General features: G+C 43.7%; 1 protein-coding gene and 1 long non-coding RNA gene across 6 annotated transcripts in view; one reads left to right on the forward strand and one right to left on the reverse strand.

Moving 5' to 3' along the window:
* ankle2 (ankyrin repeat and LEM domain containing 2) overlaps window positions 1–16,352 on the forward strand; it is a 61,604-nt gene that overhangs the window by 14,763 nt on the left and 30,489 nt on the right. For 4 of the 5 annotated variants that reach the window (XM_072240836.1, XM_072240840.1, XM_072240837.1 and 1 more), the window contains exons 2-5: window positions 2,626–3,119; window positions 8,585–8,779; window positions 12,811–12,965; window positions 16,078–16,266. In XM_072240836.1, the coding sequence (XP_072096937.1) occupies window positions 2,636–3,119; window positions 8,585–8,779; window positions 12,811–12,965; window positions 16,078–16,266 (1,023 nt within the window). In that variant the 5' untranslated portion in view covers window positions 2,626–2,635. The remainder of the gene's footprint in view (window positions 1–2,625; window positions 3,120–8,584; window positions 8,780–12,810; window positions 12,966–16,077; window positions 16,267–16,352) is intronic. The other variant, XM_072240838.1, reaches the window with a different exon arrangement.
* LOC140186492 (uncharacterized) lies at window positions 1,610–14,502 on the reverse strand. The gene is made up of 4 exons (XR_011882887.1): window positions 14,301–14,502; window positions 9,304–9,353; window positions 7,560–7,982; window positions 1,610–1,705 (listed from the first exon to the last, which is right to left on the reverse strand). It is a non-coding gene; the product is annotated as an uncharacterized lncRNA (long non-coding RNA).

Here is a 16,352-nt window from a genome sequence, read left to right on the forward strand (position 1 = left end):
CCAGGCAAACAATCTCTGAAGAGTATTGGTTGGGGTCACTATCAAATCCTGGGGTCACCTGTCTTGTAAAGACACTGCCCAGAAGAAGGCAATGGCAAACTACTTCTGTAGAAAAGATTGCCAAGAACAAACATGGTCATGGAACCATGATTGCCCATGTCATATGTCATGGCACATAATGATGGTGAATGATGGACTGAGTTAATTCCAGTAAGGGGCCATACTATGGCAGTTACGAAACAGGAGGTAATTAATTAAATTGTCTTGTCAAACATCTGGTCAACAAAGTGTACCTAGCCCTCATTATCTGCTGACTTGTTATCCATGGATATTTGCCAGGTCGGCCACGGGTATTGGTAAACATACAGTGTTCCTTCAGTGCCCTCCTGTGGCGTAAACTGAAATCTGTTTTCTTTGAGACAGCTTGCATTTGATGTCTCACACTAATGACAATTCAATAGTGTGCAGCTGGACCTGTGAACCACGATGGGTTTTACTTTTGCCAGTTACCATGTTTATTCTTAACATGCATATAAAATAACATCTGCTGTATATTTTATTCCTAAGTCCTATAACCACCAGTGTTTTAAAGGTAACTTAAAGTAACAGACTGATATTTGGCTAGTATTACGGCCAGAGATGGCGTGCAATGTTGACAGGGGGTGTGATTGGAGTCAGGAATTTTGGAGGTTGGGAATGTGGATAGGGTTGCAGCTGTAGCATGCTTAGGGTGCATTATTTACCTTTGTTTGTTTATTTATTGAAATACAACGCAGAATAGGCCCTTTCTGCTCTTTGAGCCGCACTGCCCAGCAATCCATTGATTTAAACCTAGCCTAATCACGGGACAATTTACAATGACTAATTAACCTACCAACTGGTATGTCTTTGACTTGGGAGGAAACCAGACCACCCAGAGGAAACCCACATGGTCATGGGAAGCATTGCACAATCTTACTTACAGAGGATGCTGGAATTGAACTCCAGATTCTGACGCCCCAAGCTGTAATAGCATCATGCTAACCACTACCACTGGGGGTTATTTTATGCTATGCAAAAAATTGGTAGTTTTATAGTCACGTGTAACTCTCTATACCGTCGCAGGCATTTAGGGCAGCAATGAAGGTCCTCCATCTCTGGTGGTATTTAGGGCTTCCTTCATCATGTCAGTAGCTTTCTTTCAGTTTTCACTACTGTCAGGCATGCAAATCCCGGAATACCATTGTACTCAGATGTAGAAGAATTCTTCATTGTTGTTTCTGTAACAATTTTGTTTGACCAGTCAGGGTCGTTAGCCCTGAGCTGAACCCTCAAACCTGGAGGACCTTCAGTCTTAGTCTGGCCTCTACCCTTTGACCTGTTTGGCATGGGTGACCCTAACAAGAGCCAAAACGTAAAGCCTTGACTCCAGCCAATGTAGCTCTCTGGGGCACATATGTCTCTGAACCACGACAAGGTTGTGGTTATTTTGGAGGAGTTTTACAATTATACTGTAATCAATCATTCCTATATGAGGGTGCAGACGTGTTTTACTAGAATCCTGCCTGGAGTAGTGTTCAAAGTAAATTTATTATTGAAGTATGTGTATGTCACCATTTACAATCCAGAGATTCAGGTTTTTGCAGGCATACTCAATAAATCCATAATAGAATCAATGAACGAAGGCAGAATCTTGGGCATTCAACCAGTGTGCAGAAGACACGAACTGTGCAAATACAAAAAGAAAAACAAATTAATAAATAAATATCGAGAACTTGAGATGAAGAGTTCTTGAAAGTGAGTTCGTAGTTTGTGGGAACATTTCAATGATGGAGCAAGTGAAGTTATCCCCTTTCGTTCAAGAGCCTGATGCTTGAGGGTAATAACCGTTCCTGAACCTGATGGTGCGAGTCCTGAGGCTCCTGTATCTTTTTTCTGATGGCAGCAGCAAGAAGAGGATATGACTTAGATGCTGGGTGTCCCTGATGATGGTTGCTGCTTTCCTGTGCCAACACTTCATGTAGATGTGTTCATTGGCATTGAGGGCTTTACCTGTGATGGAGAGGGCTATATTCACTACTTTTTGTCGGATTTTCCGTTCAAGGGCTTTGGTGTTTCCTTGCCAAAATGTGATGCAACCGGTCAATACGCTCTCCCACACATCCATAGAAGTTTGTCAGAGTTTTAGATGTCATACTGAATCTTCACAAACTCCTGAGGAAGTAGAGGAGGGTGTCTTATGAATGAGCTAGGGCTTTTTACTTTGGAGCGAAGGAGGCTGAGATAAGGGGGATAGATCGAGTGGACAGCCAGAGAAGTTGTCCCAGGGTGGAAAGAGCTAATTATGCACATAATTTTAAGGTGGTTATAGGAACATTTATAGGGAGATGAAAAAGGTAAGTTTTTTTAAAACACAGAGTGGTTGGCGCATGTATTGTGCTGCCAGGGGTGTTGGTAGAGATGACTAGCGATAGGCACATGGGTGATAGGAACAAGGAGGGTTAAGTAGGAGGGAAGGGTTGGATTGATTGTGGAGTAGGTTAAAAGATCAGCACAACAAGGGCCTGTTCTATATTCTATAAAATAAACCTGACATTATTAAATTTATTTATCTAATGGGAGTTGCTTTGTGTGTCTTTCCCTCAGGTAAAGCAGGATGGAAGCGATTATGAGTAGACTGAGGCAACTTAGCCCTGCTGAACTCAGGCAAGAAATTCTTGGAGCAGGGCTGAACTGGGGACCTATAACTTCAACAACTCGTCTAATTTTTGAGAAGAGATTAGCTCAGGCTTTGCTGGAAAAGCAGGGAGGAGCAGGAGCAGACGGACCGCCTGAGCCGGCAAAACCTGAAGACCGCTCTGCTTTGTTAAGCAGTTCCACTAGTGGATCTGACAGCAGCTCCGTAACAAGATCCGAAACTCCCCGTTCACCTACCCATACCTGTACTGACAAAGATGACCATTTTGGATATGATGTAGGAGTGAACCCTCCAGATGAGTCACCATTGTCAGATTTGCCAAAAGCTGTAAATGTCAGTAGTTTACAGAACAACACAGAACAGATTTCAGAAAGATCAGATGCTTCTGCCACAGTTTATTATGGAGTTTGTCCGGTCTTGGATGACACTTTGTCCAGAAATGGTAAGGCTGTAACTATTTATTGTATAAAATTTAATCATATCATATCTCAGCTGATTCCTCAACACCACTACCTTTGGTTAAGAAAGCACAGCAGCGTCAACGCTTCCTGAGGAGATTGAGGTCCCCCTATTTAACCAACTTTTGCAGGAGCACCATCAAGAGTGACCTGACCAGCTGCATCACCGTCTGGTATGGGAGTTGCAAGGCATATGACTGCAAGTCCCTCCAGACGATTGTGAGGACTGCTGAGAGGATCATCAGGGTCTCCCTTCTAACCCATTAAAGATATTTAGTAAGAGCGCTGCCTGTGCAGAGCCATAAGCATTGTCAACGATCCCTCCCGGCTACCATCCAGGTCTTGTTAGACTGATTACTTTTAATTCGTATTGTATATGCACCTTATTATTTGTTAATTTATTTGTGGTAATATTACTTTATGTGTTGTGTGTGTGTGTTGAGTTATATGTACTGTGTTGTGCACCTTGGCCTGGAGAAACGTTTCATTTGGCAATATACATGTATATGGTTGAATGGCAATCAACTGAACTTGAAGCTGAATTAGGAGTTGCATTAGAACGTAATGTGACGTATAGTACAGCACAGTTCCAGCCCTTTTGCCCACACTGTTGTGTCTACCCCTCAACCTACTGCAAGATTAATCTAATGCAAGTGTTCCCAACCTGGGGTCCCCTCAGATAATGGTAGGGGTCCATGCATCAAAAAAAAGGTTGGGAGCCCCTGATCTAGCTGTTCCTTCCCACATGGCTCTCCATCTTTCTTTCATCCATGTGCCTATCCAAGAGTATCTTAAAAGTCCCTAATGAACCTGCCTGTACCAGCACCCCTGGCAGCACATTCTAAGCACTCACCACTCTCTGTAACACACCTACCTCTGTCATCGCCCCCTCCCCCCATACTTCCCTCCAGTCACCTAAAAATAATTCCCACCCACCTTGTATTAGCCATTTCCACCCTGGGGAAGTGTCTCTGGCTGTCCACCCGATCTATGAGTCTTATCATCTTGTACACCTCTATCAGAATCGGATTTAATATCACCCGCGTTATGTCATGAAATTTGTTGTCTTTGCAACAGCAGTACATTGCAATACATAATGATAGGAAAAAAACTGTGAATGACAGTGTTCTTGGGTTTAATGCCCATTTGGAGATCATATGGCAGAGGGGAAACTGCACCCTCTCACCTGCAATGCATGCCCTCTGGTATTATGCATGCTATGTCCACTCTATCTATGCCACTCATAACACATAAACCTCTATCAGACCCCCCCCCCCACTTCAGCCTCCGCCGCTCCAGGGAAAACAACCGGAGTTTATTCAGCCTCTCGCAATAGCACATGGCCTCTAAACCAGGCAGCAGCCTGGTAAACCTCTTCTGTACCCATTCTAAAGTCTCAACATCCTTCCTATAGTGGGGTGACCAGAACTGTATGCAATAACATGTATGGATCTGTGTTCAAATTCAGGTCATGATAATAGGAAAGATTTCTCAATGGAACTATGATCACTAGCCCGCCATTGTGGCAATTATGATCATCAGTTCCAGCCATTCTGAAGCAGATTGACAAGTGAATCCTGTACAGTGATGAACTTTCACACATCAGCATTCAAAATAAATTTATTAACAAAGTACATGTATGTCATCTTATGCTACCTTGAGATTAATTTTCTTGCAGGCATTCAGTTCAAGTTTAATTGTCATTCAACCATAAATGAATGCCCATAAATACAGCCGAATGAGACAGCATTACTCGGGGCCAAGGTGTAAAACACAGTAGCAACAGTCACTCACAGCACAAAGCACACATAGCATATACAAGATAGCAGGCACAAGTATGATATCAGTAAAGTACAGCCATGCAGAAAAATAGTCCAGATCCTGAGGCCACGAACGCCACAGATATCTGCAGTCAACCACAGTACAGCTTGTCTTCTGCCGAGTGAGCACTTGGAGGAGGGGGCGGGGGGTGCAGGACAGCACCAACTGCAGCCTGAACGCCTCCTCTTCTCCCTGGGGGCTGTAAACAGGTGACACTGCGGCTTGAGGCCCTGAGTCCATGAACGCCGCAGAAATTTGTTTTCACAATAATACCAAGAAATACAATAGAATCAATGAAAAACCGACAAAAAAACAATGTGAAAAAGACAAACTGTGCAAATAATAAATAAATAAATAACTCAGAACATGCGTTGTAGAGTCCTTGAAAGTTAGTCTATAGTTTGTCGAATCAGTTTAGTGTTGAGGTGAGTGAAGTTATCCTCACAACACGCTGGAGGAACTCAGCAGGTCGGGCAGCATCCATGGAAACGATCAGTCAACGTTTCGGGCCGGAACCCTTCGTCAGGACTGAAGAGGGAAGGGGCAGAGGCCCTATAAAGAAGGTGGGGGGAGGGTGGGAAGGAGAAGGCTGGTAGGGTCCAGGTGAAAAACCAGTAAGGGGAAAGATACAGGGGTGGGGGGGGGAGAGCAGGGACGTGATAGGCAGGAAAGGTGAAGAAGGAATAGGGGAAAACACAATGGGTAGTAGAAGGAGGCGGAACTATGAGGGAGGTGATAGGCAGCTGGGGGGAGGGAGTAGAGTGAAATAGAGGTAGGAGAAGGGAGGGGGAGGGAATTACCGGAAGTTGGAGAATTCAATGTTCATACCAAGGGGCTGGAGACTACCTAGACGGTATATGAGGTGTTGCTCCTCCAACCTGAGTTTAGCCTCATCATGGCAGTAGAGGAGGCCATGTATGGACATATCCGAATGGGAAGCAGAGTTGAAGTGGGTGGCTACCGGGAGATCCTGTCTGTTGTGGCGGACGGAGCGGAGGTGCTTGACGAAGTGGTCCCCCAGTCTGCTTTGGGTTTCACCGATGTAGAGGAGGCTGCAGTGGGAGCACCTGATGCAATAGATGACCCCAACAGACTCAAAAGTGAAGTGTTGCCTCACCTGGAAGGACTGTTTGGGGCCCTGAATGGTGGCAAGAGAGGATGTGTAGGGACAGGTGTAGCACTTACGCTTACAGGGATAAGTGCCGGGTGGGAGATCTGTGGGGAGGGATGCGTGGATCAGGGAGTCACGGAGGGACCGATCCCTGCGGAGAGGGGTGGAGAGGGAAGGATGTGCTTAGTGGTGGGGGCCTGTTGAAGGTGGTGGAAGTTGCAGAGGATAATGTGCTGGATCCGGAGGCTGGTGGTGTGGTAGGTGAGGACAAGGGGAACTCTGTCCCTGTTGTGGCGGGAGGATGGGGTGAGGGCTGAAGTGCGGGAAATGGAGGAGATGTGGGTGAGGGCATCATTGATGACGGCAGAAGGGAAACCGCGATCCTTAAAGAAAGAGGACACTAGAGATGTCCTGGAACGGAATCCTGGGAGCAGATGCGGCGGAGACGGAGGATCTGGAAATAGGGAATGGCATTTTTGTATGTAGCAGGCTGGGAAGAGGTATAGTCAAGGTAGTTATGAGATTCAGTGGGTTTGTAGAAGATGTCAGTGGACAGTCTGTCTCCAGAGATGGAGACCGAGAGATCAAGAAAGGGGAGAGAAGTGTCCGAGATAGACCAAGTGAATTTGAGGGCTGGGTGGAAGTTTGAAGTAAAGTCGATGAAATTGATGAGCTCAGCATGGGTGCAGGAAGCAGCACCAATGTAGTCGTCAATGTACCGAAGGAAAAGTTGGGGAGCAATGCCAGAATAGGTTTGGAGCACAACTGTTCCACATAACCAACGAAGAGGCAGGCATAGCTGGGGCCCATGCAAGTTCCCATAGCTACACCGTTAGTCTGAAGAAAGTGGGAAGAACCAAAAGAGATGTTATTAAGTGTGAATACCAGTTCCGCCAACCGAAGGAGGGTAGTGGTGGTGGGGAACTGGTGAGGTCTATTGTCCAGAAAGTAGCAGAGGGCTTTGAGGCTGCCGTGATGGGGAATGGAGGTGTATAAGGATTGGACATCCATAGTGAAAATGAAGCGGTCGGGACCGAGGAACTGGAAGTTATTGAAGAGGTGGAGGGCATGGGATGTATCCCGGATGTAGGTGGGGAGGGACTGAACTATGGGTGACAAAATGGAGTCCAGGTATGGATATGTGTGGATATTTTTCAGAATCCGAATCAGGTTTAATATCACCAGGATATTGTTATGTGGCAGCAGTACATTGCAATACATAATAAAAACTGTAGTGAAGAAGTGTTCGTGGGTTGAATGTCCATTCAGAAATTGGATGGCAGAGAGGCAGATATCCTGAATGCTGGGGAGCCAACTGCTTACAACTTTCTGTTTACAAATTTGATCTTGTGCAGTGCTCCCCCCCCCCCCCATACCAGTTCGTGATGCAGCCAGTTACAATGCTTTCCATGATAGATCTGTAGAAGTATGTGAGTGTTTTTGGTGACATACCAGTTCTCAAATTCCTAATGAAATATATCTGCTGTCATACCTTTGTTGTAACTGCATCGATATGTTGAGCCCAGTTTGATCCTTAGAGATATTGACGACCAGGAACTTGAAATTGCTCACTTTCTTCACTTCTGATCCCTCTATGAAGACAGGTGTGTTTTCCCTCGTCGTACCCTTCCTGAAGTCCATAATCAATTCTTTGGTCTTACTGATGTTGAGCTGATATATTTTGCTCCTGATGCCTTCTCATCACCATCTGAATCATTTTCAGTTAAGTTTGCTCGTATTAAGTCAGATTGTAGTTCTTGTGCTGTTTGTTCTCCAGAGGCATCAGTTCTCCAGTTGTCGTCCAGAAGTGAACAGGAGATTATCAAGATTCATGTCTTGTTTTCAACTTGGGGTTTCTGGAAAGGTGCAATTCATAATGCCACCTGGTTGTGTGAATGAAGTCACCAGAGTGATGCTGCTGGTAGAAATGAAGCAGAGTCTTTATTTGACAAAATGAAACACAGCAGGCATCATATTGAGACCCTTTCAGAGGCGGAGGCCTGTTCAATCCAACACTACATGATATTTGATATGCTAAAGATCAAGGACAATTCTATATTCACAATGTATCTACAATGCCTCTTTGAATTATGCTTAACTTTCTCACCTCATTCGCATCCACGCTACAGGCACACCAATGAATTTTTAATCAGCGTTGTCTGGTTTTCCAAGTAACTGCAGTTCACAACTTTGAGGAACCCATTGTCCAGAGCTACATTTTAAATATAATCGACCGTCCGTATTCAGATCTGAAGATTGGTGGCTGAAGTTATTTGTCCTAACCCCAAAAATGCCAAACACACCTTCATGTGGTGCCAACATGTAAAATTTAGATTTTAGCTTTGTGCACTTACTATTTTGCATTCCTGAAATGGAAAATGGTTTCCTGATCCAGTATTCTCACCTGGATAACGATAACAATGAATTCAGAGAGACAGAGCTGTTATGGTTGTTATCTGCTCAACATGGTGTTTAGTCAATCTTTTGAGATTGCTTTCTATTCTTCTCCCCAAATAGATAAAGTGCATGTATACTTGGATAAAAAAGAAGCTCTCCAAGCTGTAAAAATGATGAAAGGATCACGGTTCAAAGCTTTCACTGACAAGGAAGAGGCTGAGAAGTTTGCCAAAGGTATTTGTGACTACTATCCTTCACTGACCAAATCCTCTGCCTGTGTATCGCCACTGAAAGGCGGTGTGATCTACAACAGAGGTAAATTTTTTTCATCATCTTTCACAAGAAGTTCTGGAATTTTGGAGTTTTTATCCCTGTGACTTCATAAATTTTACCTTTGCTTTTACATAATGGCGTTTGGTGTTTATCATTCTGATTCTGATTATCAGAAAAAGATGTTATTTAGGACAATTTGTTCCGCTGGACTGACCATCGTAAACAGATTTCTGAGATCAGAAAGTGAATATAGTTTAAACAATAGATTGGGTGGATTATTCTTCTAAATTCTGAAAATCAAGAGGACTACAGATGCTGGAAAACTGAAATAAAAGTAGATAATGCTGGAAGCACTTAGATTAAGCAGCATCTGTGGAAAGTCAAACACTGTTAGTACTCAGAACCAAGATCCACGTGACAAAGGGTGTTCTATCTGTTTCTCTGTCCATAAATCGCAAGTTTCTGATTCGTTTCGAGCAGAGTTGTATTAATTGGGCTTTTAAATAAATGTTTTAAATATGTGTTAATGGTTCATTTAATATCAGGGAATGAATATGGTATACAACCTGAAATCCTTACTCTTCACAGACATCCATGAAACAGAGAGGAAAAAACCCTGAAAAATGACAAAAAAAAAAGTTAGAACTCCATAGCCCCCTCTCCCTCCTCCCATATACAAGCAAGTGCAAAACCCTCCCCACTCCCCCTCCCTTGCTCCAGCAAAGGCACCAACCCCCCACCACCCACCATGCAAGCAATAGCAAAGCCCCATCAGAGACCATTGATCGATTCCACCAAAAACTGCTGACCAACATACACATTGACATCTCAGACAGGCGCTCTCTCACTCACTATTGAGAGAGAAAGAGATATCGCTTCCGCCACAGTGAGAGAGGAGGCCAACAGCTTGCTGTTTCATTGCAGCATCGCTTGTTCAAGTTCTCTGTTTCATAAATTGGCATGATATTTTATTTAGAATATTATTAATAGATGCATGTCCTGTTTTTATAGATTGCAGAAGTATAATATTAAGTTTATCTTTCTCCTTTTATTTTCTACACCTGCTGAGTTTCCTGTGTATTTTTTTGCGATTTGTGTGAGGGATGTAAGAATATGAATTTGGGGTATAGCCTATCTGCAGTGACCTCGCCATCAAAATAAATCTCATGGCAATGGTGATCTTAACTTTGAGATTGAGACTGGCTATAACAGCCGGAGACTTAGGAGAGGGGAAAGCCTTTGGAAATTAGAGAAAGGGTTGTATCTCACTGCCCGTTTTCTGTTTGGTTAATGATTAATACCCACCTCCCCAGTTTAGCTTTTGAATGGGGAAACAAAGAAAAACTTATTTGTAAATCACAAACATGAGAAACTCTGCAGATGCTGGAAATCTAGAGCAACACACACAAAATGTTGAAGGAACTCAGAAATTCTATATTTCTATAGAAATGAATAAACAATCAACATTTCAGACTGAAGTCATCTTGGTCTGAAACATCGACTGTTTACTCTTTCTATGCTGCCTGACCTGCTGAGTTCCTCCTGCATTTTATGTGAAAACTTTTTTTGTGCCGTTTACATACTGCACTCCTGTAGTCTGATCTTGATTGAAGTAGCCTAAAGAACTAACTGATAAAAGATTTTTTTTAAACCCAAAGATATATTTTGTTATTCTTGTATGAGCACACTTTCAGCTCCAATAATGATTATTCCAAATGACGAGGCTATGTGTTTGATCTTTTATTAGCAGTTAGCAAATATGCAATCTTGAAGCAATGAAACTTCAGTGTACCCAAGTGTAAGCTAACTGAACAGTCGACAAATGATGCAACATCAGTTGGCCCCCAACTGCATGCTGCACAGAGCAAAGCACAAGTAGATGACTTATTCCCTTCACTTTTACAAAGTCCCCTCCACTCGTGTGACTAGTTATAATAAATGTGCAGCACAAAATGCAGTGCAGATAGAGAACAGATCTTTGGCTCCTGCAGATTATAAATGTAAGGATATAGAATAAAATAATTAAAAACAAATTAACTACTGTATCATATTCATATTTACTCTGCATTTTTGGAGAAATTTTGCAACCTCAGGATAAAATTATGGAAATACACTAACACAAGAAATTCAGCAGATGCTGGAAATCCAAAGCAACACACACAAAATGCTAGAGGAACTCAGGCGGTCAGGTGGCGTACATGGAGAAGGTTGAGACCCTTCTTCAGGACTGCGGGGAAAGGAGGAAGACATCAGAATAAAAAGCTGGGGAGAGGGGAAGGAGGCTGACTGGAAGGTGATAGGTGAAGCCATGGTGGTTGGGAAAGGTCAAAGGCTGGCGAAGAAAGAATCTGATGGGAGAGGAGAGTGGTCCATAGGAGAAAGGGAAGGAGGAGGGGACCCAGTGGGAAATAATAGGCAGGTGAGGAGAAGTTAAAAGTCAGAGTGGGGAATGGTGGGGGGGGAGTGAATTTTGTTCACCGGAAGGAGAAATCAATATACATACCATCAGGTTGGAGGCTACCCATACAGAATATAAGGTGTTGCTCCTCCACTCTGACAGTGGCCTCATCTTGGCACAAGAGGAGGCCATGGATCGACACGTTGCAATGGGAATAGGAATTAAAATGCTTGGCCACCGGGAAGTACCGCTTGTGGCGGATGGTGTAGAGGTGCTCAGTGAAGCAGTCTGCCAATACACAATTACCTTTGTAATTGGAAGGGAGTGAAATGCAACCTGATAATGTGTTTGCTTCCATTTATAGGAAAATATTTCTGTTCCCAGAGAGGAAAGTTCACTAACTGAATGTCAGGCAGAATTGCAGATATTCTTATTTTCCCTTTTCTTTTTCACACATTTGTTGTTTGTGTCTGCTGCTTAGGGAATGTTCCCTATAACAATCTTCTTTCCCCTCCCTTCCCACAAAGTAGGTTTTCCACAGAGAATAATGGCCGCCTTGCCATTACTCTGCTCTTTGCAATCATCAGGATACTGTTCTGAACATTTCCCTGAAAGACTATTGTTTGTTCTGTCTTGTATTGCAAGGTTTTCTCTTCCTGACACGCTACCATGTTTATTTATTGAGATACACGGAATAGGACCATCCAGCCCTTTGAGCCGAACCACCCAGTATTCCCCTGGTTTAATCCTAGCCTAATCACGGGACAGTTTACGGAGAGAACGTTCAAACTCCTTATAGGCAGTGGCGGGAATTGAACCTGGCTCGTCTGTGCTGTAAAGAGTTCTGCTATGACTACGCTACCTGCCACCCTGAAAATAATAAGCATTTCAGCAGAGTAGTATTCCATAAAAGTATTAAAAAGATGCAGCATGGTACAACATTTGACTTTAATATTCCATGTGGATATTTGTTTCCTACCTTCTCTAAATTTGCCGATCCCCTTAATACCCATACACCTATCTTGCCTCCCTTCAAATTCAGTTCTACAGTTTGACTTTAATTTTCGTCTGTGACATTGAGCTGCATCTTCTCAGCAAAGTTCAAAGTGAGTTTATTATCAATGTACGTATATGTCACCATGTACAACTCTAAGATTTGTTTTCTTGTGCGCATAGTCAGTCCAATAACCACAACCAAATCAATGAAAGACCCCACACAACAGGTGTGCAAAAGACAACAAATTGTGCAAATTCTAAAGAAAAAAAAACAATAAGCAATAAATATTGGGAGCATGAGATGAAGAGTCCTTGAAGTTAATCCATAGATAGTGGGAACATTTGAATGATGGGGCAAGCGAAGATGAATCTAGTTATGCCTTTGGTTCAAAAGCCTGATGGTTGAGGGGTAGTAACTATTCCTGAATCTAGTGGTATGAGTCCTGGGGCTCCTGTATCTCCTTTCTGATGGTAGCAGCGAGAAGAGAGCTTGCATGACCTGGATGCTGGGGCTCCCTAATGATGGACACAGACTAGTGGAAAAGAAATACTTTCTGAATTCTATGGGATAGGGGGACACAGATGACTTACTGGAATGCTTTGAACATTTTGGAAGTAGCCTTCTCCAATCAAAGTAAAATATTTGACTTGTATTTGCTTTAATTTAATGTTCTGTCAGATTGGCCGAGTTCTCTGGAAACTCCACGCTCTCAGGATTTAACATCCAAGCTGCGGAAGGCTGTTGAAAAAGGAGACAGAACTACCTTTCTTGAACTTGTGTGGAGCATTCCACGTTACCTCATTGGTTCCGGAGACAACCCTACAGTTCTCCAGGTTAGACTGTCTTGCGAAGCTGAACCATTAGATCAATTCAGATTAATTTTTGTTGCTTCGATCGTAGTTTCTTATAAGACCATAAGGTACAGGAGCAGAATTAGGCTAATTGGCCCATTGAGTCTGCTCCGCCATTTCAGCATGACTAATCAATTTTTCCCTCTTAGCCTCAATCTCCTGCCTTCTCCCATATCCCTTCATGCCCTGACTAACCAAGAATCTATCAACCTCTGCCTTAAATATAGCAAATGACTTAGCCCCCACACCCATCTGTGGCAATGAATTCCACAGATTCACCACTTTCTGGCTAAAGAAATTCCTTATCTCTGTTCTGAAAGGAAGCCCCTCTATTCTGAGGCTGTGTCCTCTGGTCTTAGATTCTCCCACCATAGGAAACATCTTCTCCACATCCACTTTATCGCAGCCTTTCAACGTTAGATAGGGGTCAATGAGGTCAACCCTCATCCTCCTGAATTCCAGTGAATACAGGCCCAGAGCCATCAAACGCTCTTTGCAAGGCAAGCCGTTCAATCCCAGAATCAATTCTGTGAAACCTGTCCAATGTCAGCACATCCTTTCTAAGATAAGGGGCCGAAAACTGCTCACAATACTGTGAGTGAGGCCTCACCAGTGCTTTATAAAGCCTGAACATTACATCCTTGCTTTTATTGATCATTACCGGACCTCATCATTGAGAGGTCTGAACCATGAAAGAAATTATTTCCACTTTCATGATTTCTAAGAGGGAATTGTTTTAATAAATGTAAATGAAAAGAACAAGTTTGTTCAGTGTTTACAAGAATCTGACATTGTATCAAGAGTGCCTGTAGCTTGGTCACTGTGGTTTAATGGCTGATCTTGAAGCTTTATGGTTTCTGTGGGTTTCCTTGGCTGGCCGGCTTTGATCCTAGTGATTTCAATGGTTCAGTTTAATGGCAGAGAATGTATACAACCTGAAATTCTTACTCTTCACCGACAGCCACATAACAGGGAAGACCCCCAAAGAATGAATGACAGAAAATGTTGGAACCCCAAAGCCCCTCCCCTCACCCACGCACAAGCAACAGCAAAAGCATCAGCCCTTCTCCTCCCCCCACTTGCTCCAGAAAATGCATTACCCACCATGTAAATAATAGCAAAGCCCCCAAGGAGACCATGATCTAGAGTCCCTCAGAAAAACCACTATTCACCCCAACACTTCGACCTGCCACAGGTGTTCTCTCTCACTAACAAGGGGGAGAGAGGTATCACTCCTGCCACAGCGAGAGGGGAGGCTAACTGCTCGCTGTTTCCATGTTACAGTCTGCGGCGTCGCTTACTTCAACAGCAGCGTACCCTGCTCTCTCGATGTTCCGATCCACCTCGACGCTTCATTCAGTGACACCTGCGATGAACCTGGTGATCTACAGGGCAGCAGAGCTGCACCGCCGATGCACGTCTTCCAGGCTGCTCCTGTAGATATTGAAAACATTGGGCTGCTCGGTGACCTCTGCGAACAGAAACCCCCCACTGTGAAGAAGCACTGTCTGAGTGCAGCTGTAGATCACGGACTCCGACAAGACCCCAACCACCCTAAAAAGGAAAGAAGAGTAGTGCCCACTGGTCTTTCATTCTCTCAACCGAGAGAGTTTTCAATCAAGCTAGATAATCAGTAGGGCCTGCTTCTGAAGAACCACCAAATATAAATAAAGGAATATAATAGGTACAGGTTTATTCCAACCAAGCCTTTAAGCCTCCTCCACTAGCGACTAGATCAGAGATTCCCAACCTTTTTATGCCATGACTAATACCATTTAACAAGGACTCCATGGACCCCAGGCTGGGAACCCCTGGAGCAGATGATGGCTTAGTGATCTTTGACTTTATTTTCCTGACTGAACCCCTACAGGCCTTGATTTGCTTGTAGGCCACAAAATGCATCCAGCCTTGAACATAATGAATGGGCCTCCACTGCTTTCTGGGATAGATAATTCCAAAGGTTCACTATTCTTAGTAACAATTCCTCCTGGTGTTAGTCTTTCCTGGAGTCTCTGCCTTAGTTCCAGACTTCCCAGCAGACAATATCCTCCTGGAGTCAACTCCGTTTCAGTTAGTTCACCTTTCATCCATAACACTCCAGGGTGTAAAAGCCTATTCTGTTCATTCTTTCACTATAAGACAATCTTTTCATCCCAGAAATCAGTCAATACAGTCATGACATGATGGTACATAGAACAGTACAGCACAGTGCAGGCTCTTCAACTTTTGAACCTACTCTAAGATCAATCTAACCTTCCCTCTTACACAGCCCTCCACTTTTCATTCATCCACATGCTGGTACCCAGAATAATTTCAGGTTGACTGCAGGTGCCTTATTTATTTACTGCCCATTATGCAGCTAGCATTTAGGGCAGCAGTGAAGATCCTCCATCTCTGTCTGTCCATACCGTCTCACACAGATGTTGAAGGATTCCTCATTGCTGTTTCCGTTACAGTTTTGTTTGACCCAGTCAGGGTTGTTAGCCCTGAACTGAACCCCCAAACCTGGAGAACCGGTGGGCCACCCTTATTCTGGCCTGTACCCTTTGACCTGTTTAGCATGGGTGACTTCACCAAGAGCAATGCACAAGGCCCTGACTCCAGACAACATAGCTCTCTGGTCATTGAGGCATGCAAGCCTCCAAACCCTACAACAAGGTTGTGGTCCTCTTGAGGGCCACCAGTGCTTATCTGCCAGTCAATGGAGTTTACTGAATGTTGTGTAACAAGGGAAGGCTTTTCCTTCAGGGTGTTAATTCACTTTTAAGTCTCCTGTTTTCTGGATGGGAGGCAGGGGTAATGTTAATTATTTTCCATAGTTTTGTAGCAAAGTGTGCATGCCTGAGGAAGGGATAAGGTTTTAAAACAGAGGTGGGTAAAGGTGCCAGGTTGTACAATTTAGGATCATGGCTGCTTGGAATGTTCTTTAGTATCTGCGTACTCAGATGAGACCTGGGTTAGGAAAGGGTGTTAATTTGAGATGGTATTGGGAAAGGAGACGTTGCAGTGACCGGTGAGATGATAGCTATAGGCATGGTGGGGGAGAGAAAAAATTATTCCTGATGGTAACTGAATGATTCTCTGTAAATTGCAGGAAGGTTGTCGGTACAATGCTATGCATGTGGCTGCCAAAGAGAATCAGCCACAAATTTGTCAGCTTCTGCTGGAGACGTTGGAGAGTCCTGAATTTATGCTCCTTATGTATCCAGATGATGATGAAGTTATGCTGCAAAAACGCATCAAATACATCGTTGACCTTTATCTCAACACACCTGATAAACGGGTTGGTATCACAGCTCCTCTCTTAATGAATGGTTGTGAGGACCGCTGTTTTTCAAAAGCCTCTTTGATTGTAATTAATGAATATTG

Source organism: Mobula birostris, chromosome 22 (genome assembly GCF_030028105.1).
Source record: "Mobula birostris isolate sMobBir1 chromosome 22, sMobBir1.hap1, whole genome shotgun sequence".
NCBI lineage: Eukaryota > Metazoa > Chordata > Chondrichthyes > Myliobatiformes > Myliobatidae > Mobula > Mobula birostris.